This window comes from Pristiophorus japonicus, chromosome 19, assembly GCF_044704955.1.
Source record: "Pristiophorus japonicus isolate sPriJap1 chromosome 19, sPriJap1.hap1, whole genome shotgun sequence".
Classification (NCBI taxonomy): domain Eukaryota; kingdom Metazoa; phylum Chordata; class Chondrichthyes; family Pristiophoridae; genus Pristiophorus; species Pristiophorus japonicus.
The window spans coordinates 77,050,356-77,064,892 of NC_091995.1; the positions used below are offsets into that span (position 1 = coordinate 77,050,356).

Sequence of the window (14,537 nt, forward strand, 5' to 3'; positions counted from 1 at the left end):
AGGCAAGAGAGTTAGGGGTTGAGATGATTTTGCAGACCATGAGTGAAAATTATTGAAATCCTCTCAACCTCTAACATTCTATATCGAAACATAGAAAATAGGTGCGGGAGTAGGCCATTCGGCCCTTCAAGCCTGCACCACCATTCAGAATGCTCATGGCTGATAATGCACTTCAGTACCCCATTCCTGCTTTCACTCCATACACCTTGATCCCTTTCCACAGGTTAACAACTCTCTAAGTGAAGATGTTTCTCCTCATCTTGGTCCTAAATGGCTTACCCCTTATCTTTAGACTGTGACGCCTGGTTCTGGACTTCCCCAACATTGGGAACATTCTTCCTGCATCTAACCTGTCCAATCCCGTCAGAATTTTATATGTTTCTCCTAAATTCCATTAAATATAAGCCTAGTCGATCCAGTCTTTCTTCATATGTCAGTCCTGTCATCCTGGGCATAAGTTTGATGAACCTTCGCTGCAGTCCTCAATAACAAGAATGTCCTTCCTCAGATTAGTAGACCAAAACTGTACACAATATTCAAGTTGTGGCCTCACCAAGACCCTGTACAACTGCAGTAAGACCTCCCTGCTCCTATACTCAAATTCTCTCGCTATGAAGGCCAACATGCCATTTGCCGCCTTCACCGCCTGCTGTACCTGTGTGCCAACTTTCAATGACTGATGTACCATGACACCCAGGTCTCGTTGCACCTTCCCTTTTACTAATCTGTCACCATTTAGATAATCTGCTTTCCTGTTTTTACCACCAAAATGGATAACCTCATATTAATCTACATTATACTGCATCTGCCATGCATTTGCCCACTCACCTAACCTGTCCAAGTCACCCTGCAGCCTCTTAGCGTCCTTCTCACAGCTCACACCGCCACCCAGCTTAGTGTCATCTGCAAACTTGGAGATATTACATTCAATTCCTTTGTCTAAAGCACCCTACCCTTCAGCCTATATCATTTTGTAGCATGTATGCAAGCGTATAATGCAGGTAGTTGTATTCTTTTTGATAGTGCCTTTTGTTACGGTCGACAGTGACGCAGGGATCTCGGGATTGACTACAGACTGTGTGTGGATGGAACATAGGAACAGGAGTAGACCATCCAGCTCCTCGAGCTGTTCCGCCATTCAATCAGAACATGGCTGATCTGTATCTTAACTCCATATTCCTGACTTCATAGAATCATTAAAATTTGTAGCACAGAAGGAGGCCATTTCGACCCATCGTGTCCGCGCCGGCCGACCAAGAACTCTCTAGCCTAATCCCACTTTCCAGCTCTTGGTCTGTAGATTATGGCATTTTAAGTGCACATCCAAGTATTTTTTAAATATGGTGAGGGTTTCTGTCTCTACCACCCGTTCAGGCAGTGAGTTCCAGTCTTCCACTACCCTCTGGATGAAGAAATTTCCCCTCGTATCTACTCTAAACCTCCCCCCAATTACTTTAAATCTATGTCCCCTGGTTGTTGACCACTCTGCCAAGGGAAACAGGTCCTTCCTATCTACTATATCCAGGCCTGTCATAATTTTATACATAGAAACATAGAAAATAGGTGCAGGAGCAGGCCATTCAGCCCTTCTAGCCTGCACCGCCATTCAATGAGTTCATGGCTGAACATGAAACTTCAGTACCAACTTCCTGCTTTCACGCCATACCCCTTGATCCCCTGAGTAGTAAGGACTTCATCTAACTCCCTTTTGAATATATTTAGTGAATTGGCCTCAACTACTTCCTGTGGTAGAGAATTCCACAGGTTCACCACTCTCTGGGTGAAGAAGTTTCTCCTTATCTCGGTCCTAAATGGCTTACCCCTTATCCTTAGACTGTGACCCCTGGTTCTGGACTTCCCCAACATTGGGAACATTCTTCCTGCATCCAACCTGTCCAAACCCGTCAGAATTTTAAACGTTTCTATGAGGTCCCCTCTCACTCTTCTGAACTCCAGTGAATACAAGCCCAGTTGATCCAGTCTTTCTTGATAGGTCAGTCCCACCATCCCGGGAATCAGTCTGGTGAATCTTCGCTGCACTCCCTCAATAGCAAGAATGTCCTTCCTCAAGTTAGGAGACCAAAACTGTACACAATACTCCAGGTGTAGCCTCACCAAGGCCCTGTACAACTGTAGCAACACCTCCCTGCCCCTGTACTCAAATCCCCTCGCTATGAAGGCCAACATGCCATTTGCTTTCTTAACCGCCTGCTGTACCTGCATGCCAACCTTCAATGACTGATGTACCATGACACCCAGGTCTCGTTGCACCTTCCCTTTTCCTAATCTGTCACCATTCAGATAATAGTCTGTCTCTCTGTTTTTACCACCAAAGTGGATAACCTCACATTTATCCACATTATACTTCATCTGCCACGCATTTGCCCACTCACCTAACCTATCCAAGTCACTCTGTAGCCTCATAGCATTCTCCTCGCAGCTCACACTGCCACCCAACTTAGTGTCATCCGCAAATTTGGAGATACTACATTTAATCCCCTCGTCTAAATCATTAATGTACAATGTAAACAGCTGGGGCCCCAGCACAGAACCCTGCGGTACCCCACTAGTCACTGCCTGCCATTCTGAAAAGTACCCATTTACTCCTACTCTTTGCTTCCTGTCTGACAACCAGTTCTCAATCCACGTCAGCACACTACCCCCAATCCCATGTGCTTTAACTTTGCACATTAATCTCCTGTGTGGGACCTTGTCGAAAGCCTTCTGAAAGTCCAAATATACCACATCAACTGGTACTCCTTTGTCCACTTTATTGGAAACATCCTCAAAAAATTCCAGAAGATTTGTCAAGCATGATCTCCCTTTCACAAATCCATGCTGACTTGGACCTATCATGTCACCATTTTCCAAATGCGCTGCTATGACATCCTTAATAATTGATTCCATCATTTTACCCACTACTGAGGTCAGGCTGACCGGTCTATAATTCCCTGCTTTCTCTCTCCCTCTTTTTTTAAAAAGTGGGGTTACATTGGCTACCCTCCACTCGATAGGAACTGATCCAGAGTCAATGGAATGTTGGAAAATGACTGTCAATGCATCCGCTATTTCCAAGGCCACCTCCTTAAGTACTCTGGGATGCAGTCCATCAGGCCCTGGGGATTTATCGGCCTTCAATCCCATCAATTTCCCCAACACAATTTCCCGACTAATAAAGATTTCCCTCAGTTCCTCCTCCTTAATAGACCCTCTGACCACTTTTATATCCGGAAGGTTGTTTGTGTCCTCCTTAGTGAATACTGAACCAAAGTACTTGTTCAATTGGTCTGCCATTTCTTTGTTCCCCGTTATGACTTCCCCTGATTCTGACTGCAGGGGACCTACGTTTGTCTTTACTAACCTTTTTCTCTTTACATACCTATAGAAACTTTTGCAATCCGCCTTAATGTTCCCTGCAAGCTTCTTCTCGTACTCCATTTTCCCTGCCCTAATCAAACCCTTTGTCCTCCTCTGCTGAGTTCTAAATTTCTCCCAGTCCCCAGGTTCGCTGCTATTTCTGGCCAATTTGTATGCCATTTCCTTGGCTTTAATACTATCCCTGATTTCCCTAGATAGCCACGGTTGAGCCACTTTCCCTTTTTTATTTTTACGCCAGACAGGAATGTACAATTGTTGTAATTCATCCATGCGGTTTCTAAATGTCTGCCATTGCCCATCCACAGTCAACCCCTTAAGTATCATTAGCCAATCTATCTTAGCCAATTCATGCCTCATACCTTCAAAGTTACCCTTCTTTAAGTTCTGGACCATGGTCTCTGAATTAACTGTTTCATTCTCCATCCTAATGCAGAATTCCACCATATTATGGTCACTCTTCCCCAAGGGGCCTTGCACAATGAGATTGCTAATTAATCCTCTCTCATTACACAACACCCAGTCTAAGATGGCCTCCCCCCTAGTTGGTTCCTCGACATATTGGTCTAGAAAACCATCCCTTCAATCAGGTCTGTCCTCAGCCTCCTCTGTCCAATCTTTCCTCATAGCCAAAATTTTCCAGTCCAGGCAACATTCTTGTACAGGTATATCTGCACTGCACCCTTTCCAGTGCAATCACTGCTTTCCTGTAATGCGGTGACCAGAATTGCATACAATACTCCAGCTGCGACCTAACCAGTATTTTCTACAGTTCAAGCATAACCTCCTTGCTCTTGTATTCCATGCCTCGACTAATAAAGGCAAGCATTCCGTATGCCTTCTTAACCACCTTATCTACCTGGCCTGCTACCTTCAGGGATCTGTGGACCTCCACAGGTTCCTTTGTTCCTCTACACTTCAGTGTACAGTGTCGTACCATTTAATGTGTATTTCCTTGTCTTGTTGGACCTCCTCAACTACATTACCTCACGCTTATCTGGATTGAATTAGGGGGAGGGGGGGGGGGGCGCGGTGGGGTGGGGGCTGGGTGGCGGGCCGGGGGTGTGTGGTGGGGTGGCGGGTGAATGCCGGTAAAGCCAGTCCTCTTTACACCAGTGCTGCTTCTCCACTGAATCCGAGCTGAGATTGGGAAATGGGTGGATGTGTCCACGCTGGAGCCGTGATGGCGAGTGCTGAACCACCAGCTTGCCCCACCGTCCCAGCAGAATTGATCTTTTGCCCTGCTCTCGGCAGCTGATCACTGCAGCGTTGGGAGAATTCAGTACTTCAACTTCCTGATGTCACAACCAAAATATTTAAAGCACACCTTCAAGTGAGACTAAAACAAAACTCTCTTACTGTTTGACACTTGTTTTTATTTTAAATGATTATTAAATTCCCTGAGTTCAAATAGTAAAGCGCTTTGAGACATCAGGTGGTCGTGAAAAGCGCTGTATAAATGCAAGTGTTTGTTTTCCATTTGTCCAGTCCCTCTGAAGTGGTCTAGCAGCAGTTCAAGAGGGTGGCTCACCGCCACCTTCTCCCCGGGGACAACTCGGGATGGGCAATAAATGCCGGACTTTCCAGTGACGCCTAGAATCCCCAAAAATGAACTTTAATAACACACAAAGGATACATGATGCATGACCAAGCATCTGGAATTAATCACACAATGATAAAGTAGTGATTATGTAGCATTTAGTTGTGCTCTTTTTACAGGAGAAAGTGTGATGCCATCCGGCAAGTTGTGTAATTTTTTTTTAACTTCAGTATTTTACAATCGAGGGTCATTTGGTTGAGAGGGTAAAAGCACTGATGTTGTGCTCCCAGTGAGGGGGCAGTACTCACGGTGTGTGGTTCAGAGAGAGGACCAGAACACTGTAGTACCAGCTCTGACTCCCTTCACACGCCCTTCAAGTGCGCCATTGGTAAATTTGGCCCTTGTGAGGGTCAAGATTTGATGCTTCCTAATATGGCAGCAGATACCACATAACTTAAGGGCTAGCCTTTTTCAACCTGATTATACTTTATAAATCAGGGTCAAAGTGGAGCGAGTTCGCTTGGTTTCAGACAGTTTGAATTCAGCAGTTCTGGCCCCATGTCTACTCGAAATATATTCACATTCAGTCACAGATTTATCCTTCGTTGATGTGTGCTAGTCTAAGTATGCAGTAATTTGCTTTTTATTCCCACCCTCCCCTCCATAATGCAGCACCGCCTGGCTCATGGCACTGCTTTTCCAATGAGCCGCAGTCTGCAACCTTTAACCCCACGAGTGACCTTTTACCCCACTGGTCACCTTTTCTCTCCCCCCCCCCCCCCCCCCCAAAACCCAAGAAATTATTCCGTCTAATGCAGAGGTACTAACGATTTTATTGAAAGTCATAATGTGAGCAATAACCTGCTTGAGGGCTTCATTGCTGTCACATATTTGCTTCATGGGCTCTTTGCTTAAGGATTCACATTGCTGTTGAGAACTAGTTGGATTATTAGCAAAAGGTTTAACAATCACACTACACTTTACCAGTTCATCCACCAGGCTCACAACCACCTGCCTCATTGTGGATCCCCCGAACCCAACTGGCTGGGGTTTTATTGAGTCTTGTGAACATCACGTGACTGGCTAGGCCACTCATAACTCAGCAGCTGTACAAACCTGTTGGCATACTCACAGGTGCATACATTACAGCCGTGATCGATCATAAAATGTTAAAAACTTCTGTTACTATTCCAATCCTTTTTGTGTTAGAGCTGTTGGGCCCTGAATTGAGGCACACGGGCCTGTCCGTGAGCACCAGATGGGCTGTAGACTACAGATGGGGAAGTGGGCCGTTATGGACCCCCCTGGGGCTGTGTTCTGAACCTCACTCGCACAATGAAACCATTGCTTGGGAGCACAGCTTGGTGAAGAAAGTAGTTACATTCAGTCTTTATTATCTTGGATTTTTTTACTGTTTATTTTGGGAGAGATTGTGAATCCCTTTTTGGCATTAATTTGAAAACTAAAACCAGTGTCTTTAAGGGTTAATCTTGAGGGCTTCTCTCTCTCGATGTAAAGCCAACTCGGCAAAATTCTGTAGTTATGAGGAGATGGGTCAGGACGATAAGCTTTCAGGTCCAAGGTTAAATGATTTTCATGTGAGCAATGGAGTCCAAGGATGCTTGGTCGCCCAGCCAGCCCGAGTGTCTGTGTCCTCAATAAAACAGATGTTTTACACAAAGGATTCCAACCGTGATTTTTGCAGTTCCTTGACTTGAAAGAAAAGGCTTGCGTTTATATAGCGTCTTTCACAACAACCGGACGTCTCAAAACGCTTTACAGCCAATGAAGTACTTTTGGAATGTAGTCACTGTTGTAATGTGGGAAACACGGCAGCCAATTTGTGCACAGCAAGCTCCCACAAACAGCAACATGATAATGACCTGATAATCTGTTTCTGTTTTGCTATGTTGATTGAGGGATAAATATTGGCCCCAAGACACCAGGGAGAACTCCCCTACTCTTATTCAAAATAGCGCCATGAGATCTTTTACGTCCACTTGAGAGAGCAGATGGGGCCTCGGTTTAATGTCTCGTCCAAAAGACGGCACCTCCGATTTAAAGGGGAACATAATAAGATCCTGGCTGATCGTCGACCTTAGCTCTACTTTCCCGCCCGATCTCCATATCCCTCGAATCCTGTAGAGTCGCAACATCTATCCATCTCAGCCTTGAATATACTCAATGATTCAGCGTTCACAGCCCTCTACTTCACCCCACAACTGTTAAAACTCAGATTTGTGCAATAGTCATCTCTATACTCGACTTCTCCATCCATTCCTTGCTAGCCTTTCTCCTACACAACATCGAAGGTTCAGTACTCTGCCACCATCATGCTAACCTGTGCCAGGTCCCACTCCTCCATCTCGCCTGCCCTGGCTGACCTTCACTAACTTGCTGTATCCCAGTAGATCTATTTCAAAATCCTCGTCCTCGGATATTGATTCCTCCATATCTCTACAATCTCCTCCACTCCTCTGACTCGATCATGCATCTTTTCCACACTGCCCCTCACCACTGCACTCTATCACTGGCAGATCTTTCAGTCCTGCGCACTCGAATTCTCATCCTAAACCCATCCCCTTTGGTACATCTCTTATCTTCAAAAATCTCCTCAAACGCTACCTGTTTTACCAACTTGTTGCACCAAAAGAATGAGGCTCTCCCGACCAATCACCTATAAATTGAGCATAGAATCATAGAAATTTACAGCACGGAAGGAGGCCATTTTGGCCCATCGTATCTGCGCCGACCAACAAAGAACTATCCAGCCTAATCCCACTTTCCAGCTCTTGGTCCGTAGCCCTGCAGGTTACAGCTCTTGGTCCGTAGCCCTGCAGGTTGCAGCTCTTGGTCCTTCAAGTGCACATCCAAGTATTTTTTGAATGTGGTGAGGGTTTCTGCCTCTACCACCTTTTCAAGCAGTGAGTTCCAGACCGCCACCGCCTTCTCGATGAAGAAATTTCCCCTCCAATCCCCTCTAAACTTCCCCCAATTACTTTAAATCTATGCTTCCTGGTTGTTGACCTCTCTGCTAAGCGCAATAGGTCCTTCCTATCCAGTCTCCCCTCAGCCTCCTCTGTTCCAAAGAAAATAAATTCAGCCTATTCAATCTTTCCTCATAGCTAAAATTCTCCAGTCCTGGCAACATCCTCGTAAATCTCCTCTGTGTCCTCTCTAGTGCAATCACATCTTTCCTGTATGTGGTGGCCAGAATTGCACTCAGTACTCTAGCTGTGGCCTAACTAGTGTTTTATATAGTTCAAGCATAACCTCCCCGCTCTTGTACTCTATGCCCCGCCTTCTCAACCACCTTATCTACCTGGCATGCTACCTTCAGGGATCTGTGGACATGCACTCCAAGGTCCCTCTGTTCCTCTACACTTCTCAGTGTCCTACCATTTAATGTATATTCCCTTGACTTTAGCCCTATCCAACTGCATTACCTCACACTTCTCCGGATTGAATTCCATTTGCCACTGTTCTGACCAATTGATTGATACCTTCCTGCAGTCCGCAGCTTTCTTCATTATCAACTACACGGCCAATTTTTGCATCATCTGAAAACTTCTTAATCATACCCCTTACATTGAAGTCTAAGTCATTGATATATACCACAAAAAGGAAGGAACTGAGCCCTACGGAACCCCACTGGAAGCAGACCTCCAGTCACAGAAACACCCATCAACCATTACTCTTCGCTTCCTGCCTCTGAGCCAATTTTGGATCCAACTTGCCACTTTGCCTTAGATCATGAGCTTTTACTTTCATGACCAGTCTGCTATGACATCATCATAGGCAGTCCCTCGGAATCGAGGAAGACTTGCTTCCACTCTTAGAATGAGTTCTTAGTTGGCTGAACAGTCCAATACAAGAGCCACAGTCCCTGCCACAGGTGGGACATAGAGTCGTTGAGGGTAAGGGAGGGTGGGACAGGTTTGTCGCACACTCTTTCCGCTGCCTGTGCTTGTTTCTGCATGCACTCGGCGATGAGACTCGAGGTGCTCAGCGCCGTCCCGGATGCTCTTCCTCCACTTAGGGCGGTCTTTAGCCAGGGACTCCCAGGTGTCAGTGGGGATGTTGCACTTTATCAGGGAGGCTTTGAGGGTGTCCTTGTAACGTTTCCTCTGTCCACCTTTGGCTCATTTGCCGTGAAGGAGTTCCGAGTAGAGCTTTGGAAGTGTCGTGGCTGGCATGCGGACTATGTGGCCTGCCCAGCGGAGCTGATCAAGTGTGGTCAGTGCTTCAATGCTGGGGATGTTGGCCTGGACGAGGACACTAATGTTGGTGCGTCTGTCCTCCCAGAGGATTTGTAGGATCTTGCAGAGGCATCGTTGGTTGTATTTCTCCAGCGACTTGAGGTGTCTGGTGTACATGGTCCATGTCTCTGAGCCATACTGGAGGGCGGGTATTACTACAGCTCTGTAGACCGTGAGTTTGGTCTGCCATGTGGAACCTTATCAAAAGCCTTGCTAAAATCCATATACACTACATCAAACGCACTACCTTCATTGACCCTCCTTGTTGCCTCAAAAAAAAATTTGGGGGGGGCTAATGCTTTTAAAGTGTGAGAAAAAGAGAGAATCAGAACTCTAATCCCAAAGTGCTTCTTGTTCTTTCCAGTGCTCAGGATCAAACATGGCATTCATGGGAATGGCACAGGAATAAAATGGAAGAGCTGGAAATATGTAGCCGGTCAGTCAGTGTCTGAAAAAGGAAAATGCTTGGGTATAAATTTGGTCAACTCATTATGATAGAATGTCTGAATGGCAGACCATGAATATGCACACTAGTATATGTAGATTCCACATGAATGAATTGAAGCTTGTTGGGTGAAATCCATTGTTAACATCATACCAGCCTTGCAGCTAAAATTCTGCCATCAGCATCGAAATAAGTGACTCGCTGGATTAAGAGAATAGATGCTGTCCCGGAAAACAGTTCTGTTTAATGTCAGTGAATTTTGCTGACTTTCACCACCGTAACATCGCCCGTCCCTGCTCTACCTCAGCCCGTCTGCGACTGAAACCCTCAATCATGGTTTTGTTATCTCCAGACTCGACAATTCCAACGCTATCCTGGCCGGCCTCCCAGCTTCCACCCTCCGTAACCTTGAGGTCATCCAAAACTCTGCTCCCCATATCCTGACTCACATCAAATCCCGTTCACCCATCAACCCTGTGCTCGCTGACCGACACTGCCTCTCAGTCCAGCAACACCTCGATTTTAAAATTCTCACCCTAGTGTTTAAATCCCGCTATGGCCTCGCCCCTCCCAATCTCTATAATCTCCTCCAGCTCTACAACCCTCCGAGATCGCCCCGATTTCCTTCATCCCTCCATTGGCGGCTGCCCTGGGCCCTAATCTCTGGAATTCCCTCCCTAATCCTCTCTACCTCTTTTCTCCTCCTTTTAAGACGCTCCTTAAAAACTTACTTCTTTGGCCAAGCTTTTGGTCAAACTGTCCTAAATCTCCTTATGTGGCTCGGTGTCAAATATTGTATGATAATGCTCCTGTGAAACATCTTGGGGACATTTTACTGCATTCAAAGTGCTATATAAATGCAAGTTGTTGTTGTAGCTGCAATGTAACTTTTCTCCCTTGTGCAGCTTTGAAGAGTCCTGCTGCATTTCACGAACAGAGGAGAAGCTTGGAGAGGGCACGGGTAAGCAGCTGTATTACGGATTTTAAATTTACCTCTCGCCTTGTTACGGGATTTTTTGCTTCTGCACAACCTAGAGGGATGGTAAAGGACCAGTTGTACAAGGAGGGAAATATTTGTTTGGAGAATTGAACACCTCTTGTTGTAAAAGTCGTCTTTGGAATGTCCCTTCCACCCCCCGAGCAGGAATCACAATAGACCTTTTAAAATAAACAAAAATTGTCAAGCAAATTACATTGAATTTTGAAAACGCCCCTTCGCACCAAAATAATTATATTTAAACACATTTGACTGAAAATGATTTTCGTTGCTTAAAGTATAATCCAGTCAGGCTCTCGCAAGTCACTGGGCAGAATTTTGTGATTCCTATTGCACCAACAAGCCCCAGAAGCTGCGAGCAAATTAATTGGAAAGTTGTGGGCAGTGCATCTACAATTTTCTGATAAATAGCTCATTGCGTGACAGCCGCTGGTGAAGTGGGGTGTTGGAAAATTCTACTCACTGTGTCTTTTTAAAATAATTTTCAAAATCTATAATGGACTTCTGAAACTTAAGTTCTAGTCCCAGCTCCACCTGGATTTGTGGTGATAAACTCTACTGTAATGGATAGCGCAGTAAGCCAGCAGTGGGCTATTTTATATAAAGGGGTTGGTTACTTTCAGAAATCTTAAACACACATGCACACACATCGAAAGCCTGCCTTGATATGCAAAGTTTTATATGGTCTCCATATTACAAAAGAATGTAGAGACACTGGAGTAGGTGCGGAAAAGATTTACAAGGATGATACCAGTTAGAACTTCAGCAAAGGTTGAACAGGCTGGGTCTCTTTTCCCTAGAAAAGAGAAGGCTGAGGGGTGACCTGATGGAGGCCATTAAGATTATGAAAGGGTTTAATTTTTCCCACATTACAACAATGACTACACTCCAAAAATACTTCATTGGCTGCAAAGCGCTTTGAGACGTCCAGTGGTCATGAAAGGCGCTATATAAATGCAAGTCTGTCTGTCTGTCTGTCTGTCTTGATAGGGTAGACATGGGGAAGCTGTTTCCACTTGTGGGGGAAACCAAAACTAGGGGCCATAAATATATGATAGTCACTGATAAATCTGATGGGGGATTCAGGAGAAACTTCTTTACCCAGAGAGTGGCAAGAATGTGGAACTAGTTACCACAGGGAGTAATTGAGATGAATAATATAGATGCATTTAAGGGGAAGCTAGATAAGTACGAAGGAGAAATGAATAGAAGGATAGGGTTAGATGAAGAGGGGTGGGAGAAGGCTCGTGTGGTGCATAAACACGGCATAGACCAGTTGGGCCGAATGGCCGGTTTCTGCACTGTAAACTATATAGTGCTCCCACGTTCCACTCGTCGCCCAGTGTGGATCTTGAGCACACTACGTACACATTTCACATGAAGATACAGTAGCCCCATTCAGATATAACCATGACTGATCCTGGATCATGTCCATTATGGGGTGTAATGGGACGAAGAAAAAGAGCTCCTTAACCGATAAGAAACTAAGATGGAGCTCAAAAGACATGTTGGTTATATCTGTGCAGATATTTGTGCATGACACAAGCTGCCCTCAGTAAGGAAATTAATAACGGTGAGGCAAAGCACCACCTTGTCAGGAAAAGAAAGATTTGCATTTATAAAGCACTTTTCATGACCATCTTAAAGCGCTTTATAGAGAATGAAGTCCTTTTTGGAGTGTAGTCGCTGTTGTAATGTGGGAAACGCGGCAGCCAATTTGCGCACAGCAAGCTCCCACAAACAGCAATGTGATACTGACCAGATAATCAGTTTCTGTTATGTTATGATTATGTTGCTCTTCTTCGAACTAGTGCCACGGGATCTTTTACGTCCACCTGAGAGCGCGCTGATGGGGCCTTAGTTTAACATCTCATCCCCTCCGACAGTGCAGCACTCCCTCAGCACTGCACTGGAGTGTCAGCCTAGATTTTTATATCCAAGTCCCCGGAGCGGGACTTGAACCCACAACCGTCTGACTCAGAGGCGAATGTGCTAGCCACTGAGCCACGGCTGACACTGTGGTATCTTGGGGCTGGCAGCCAATGTTCCCTTTAAGCCGCACAGTCGCGCTGTGCTCCAGAGGTCCCACGCAGCCGGTGAGATGGCTTTTAAATTGGAAAAAAACGCACATGCGCGGACTTTTGAATGGACCACACAGTCCCTTAAAGGGGCTTCGCGGCCCCCCCAAAAATTTCAGGAACATTGCTGGTATCTACTGATCCCATCAGACAGTTGAGGCGAACTTTATTCTTTTGGTCTGCTCTGTTAGAATCCGCTTTTGAACTGAAAGTAAAGATGCTCAAATTGCCTTGCAAAATCAGATTTTGAAATGCTCGCTGCTCCACTCGGTCCACAGACGTTTCATTAGCTACAGAGGGACATGATGACCTGCTGTGGTCTCAGAGAGTTTGTAACTGAACACTCTACCATGGCGACAACATCTCAGTGAGTAAAGCCGCAAGCAGTTGGAACTGGGGAGAGTGGTGGTAGAGTTGCATTCTCTCGATGCTGCCCACTCCACCAAAAGGAGAGCTGTGTGCAGACATTATGGACCTCCTGGATTCCCAATGTAACCATTTTATTTATTTTTTAATACAGACTGAGGACTATTTAAAAAGAAAGATCCGATCACGTCCGGAGAGAGCAGAGTTGGTCAGAATGCACATACTTGAAGGTAAGGTGTACTAGATCACCCTTGGAGTCACGGTTTTACTGCACGAGAAGAAATTTGTAGTAATGTTTCAAATGGACTGTGGTCTGAGTCATACGGGCTGGAACGCACTGAAATGTCAAGATAAATTGATATCTGAAATCAAGACGGGCAAGACTTTATTTTTTTTTTAAAACTACCGTTGTGGCTTAAAAATTCGACCTCCAAATTTGTAGTTTTCTGGATAATTTGAGGCTCTCAATTTGGCTGCTGAAAGCCCTTGTACATAAAGAAGAGTGAGTTGGGTGGCCCAGTGATATTGGGCATTTCCAAAAGGCTGTTGAGGCTAGGGGGGGGGTGATCAATTGAAAATTTCAGAAACTGGCATTGATAGATTTTGTTAGGATATTGAGGGTTATGGAACAAAGGCGGGTCGATGTAGTTGAGATACAGGCCAGCCATGCTCTAATTGAATGGTGGAACATCCTCGAGGAGCTGAATGGCCTCCTCCTGTTGTTATGCACTGCTACAGAGGCTTTTGTTGCAGTTTTAATGTGAACTGCAGATGGAAAGCACATTGCAGCCAAACGCAGTGTAACAGCAGGTTGCCCACCCTGCCAATGAGGCAGTGTTTTGAAGCTGGGACTATAGGAGTAGGTTGTTCTATAAATTTAGTTGAATCATAGAAATTTGCAGCACAGAAGGAGGCCATTCGGCCCATCGTGTCTGTGCCAACTGAAAAACATCATCCAGCCGAATCCCACTTTCCAGCTCTTGGTCCGTAACCCTGTAGGTTACGGCACTTCGAGTGCATATACAAGTGCTTTTTAAAGGCGCTGAAGGCTTATACCTCTACCACCCTTTCAGGCAGTGAGTTCCAGACCCCCACCACCCTCTGGGTGAAAAATGTTCTCCTCAACTCCTCTAATCCTTCGACCAATTACTTTAAATTTGTGCCCTCGGGTTGTTGACCCCTCTGTTAGGGGAAAATAGGTCCTTCCTCTCCACTCTATCCAGGTCCCTCATAATTTTATACACCTCAATTAAATCTCCCTACAGCCCCCTCTGTTCCAAGGAAAACAACCCCAGCCTATCCACTCTTTCCTCATAGCTAAAATTCTCCAGTCCAGGCAGCATCCTGGTAAATCTCCTTTGTCCCCTCCCTAGCAATCACAACCAAACCTCTTAAATAGAGCAGCAGCCGCCATGTAGAAGTTGAAATTTTAAGACTTGTTCCTGCGCACCGTGGTGGGCAACAGATGCAAGGAGCA

General features: G+C 45.5%; 1 protein-coding gene across 7 annotated transcripts in view; it reads left to right on the top strand.

Moving 5' to 3' along the window:
- The window catches only part of LOC139229971 (myocardin-related transcription factor A-like), a 240,402-nt gene that overhangs the window by 178,978 nt on the left and 46,887 nt on the right, over positions 1–14,537 (top strand). For all 7 annotated transcript variants that reach the window (XM_070861664.1, XM_070861663.1, XM_070861659.1 and 4 more), the window contains 2 exons: positions 10,525–10,580; positions 13,215–13,290. In XM_070861664.1, coding sequence (XP_070717765.1) covers positions 10,525–10,580; positions 13,215–13,290 — 132 coding nt within the window. The remainder of the gene's footprint in view (positions 1–10,524; positions 10,581–13,214; positions 13,291–14,537) is intronic.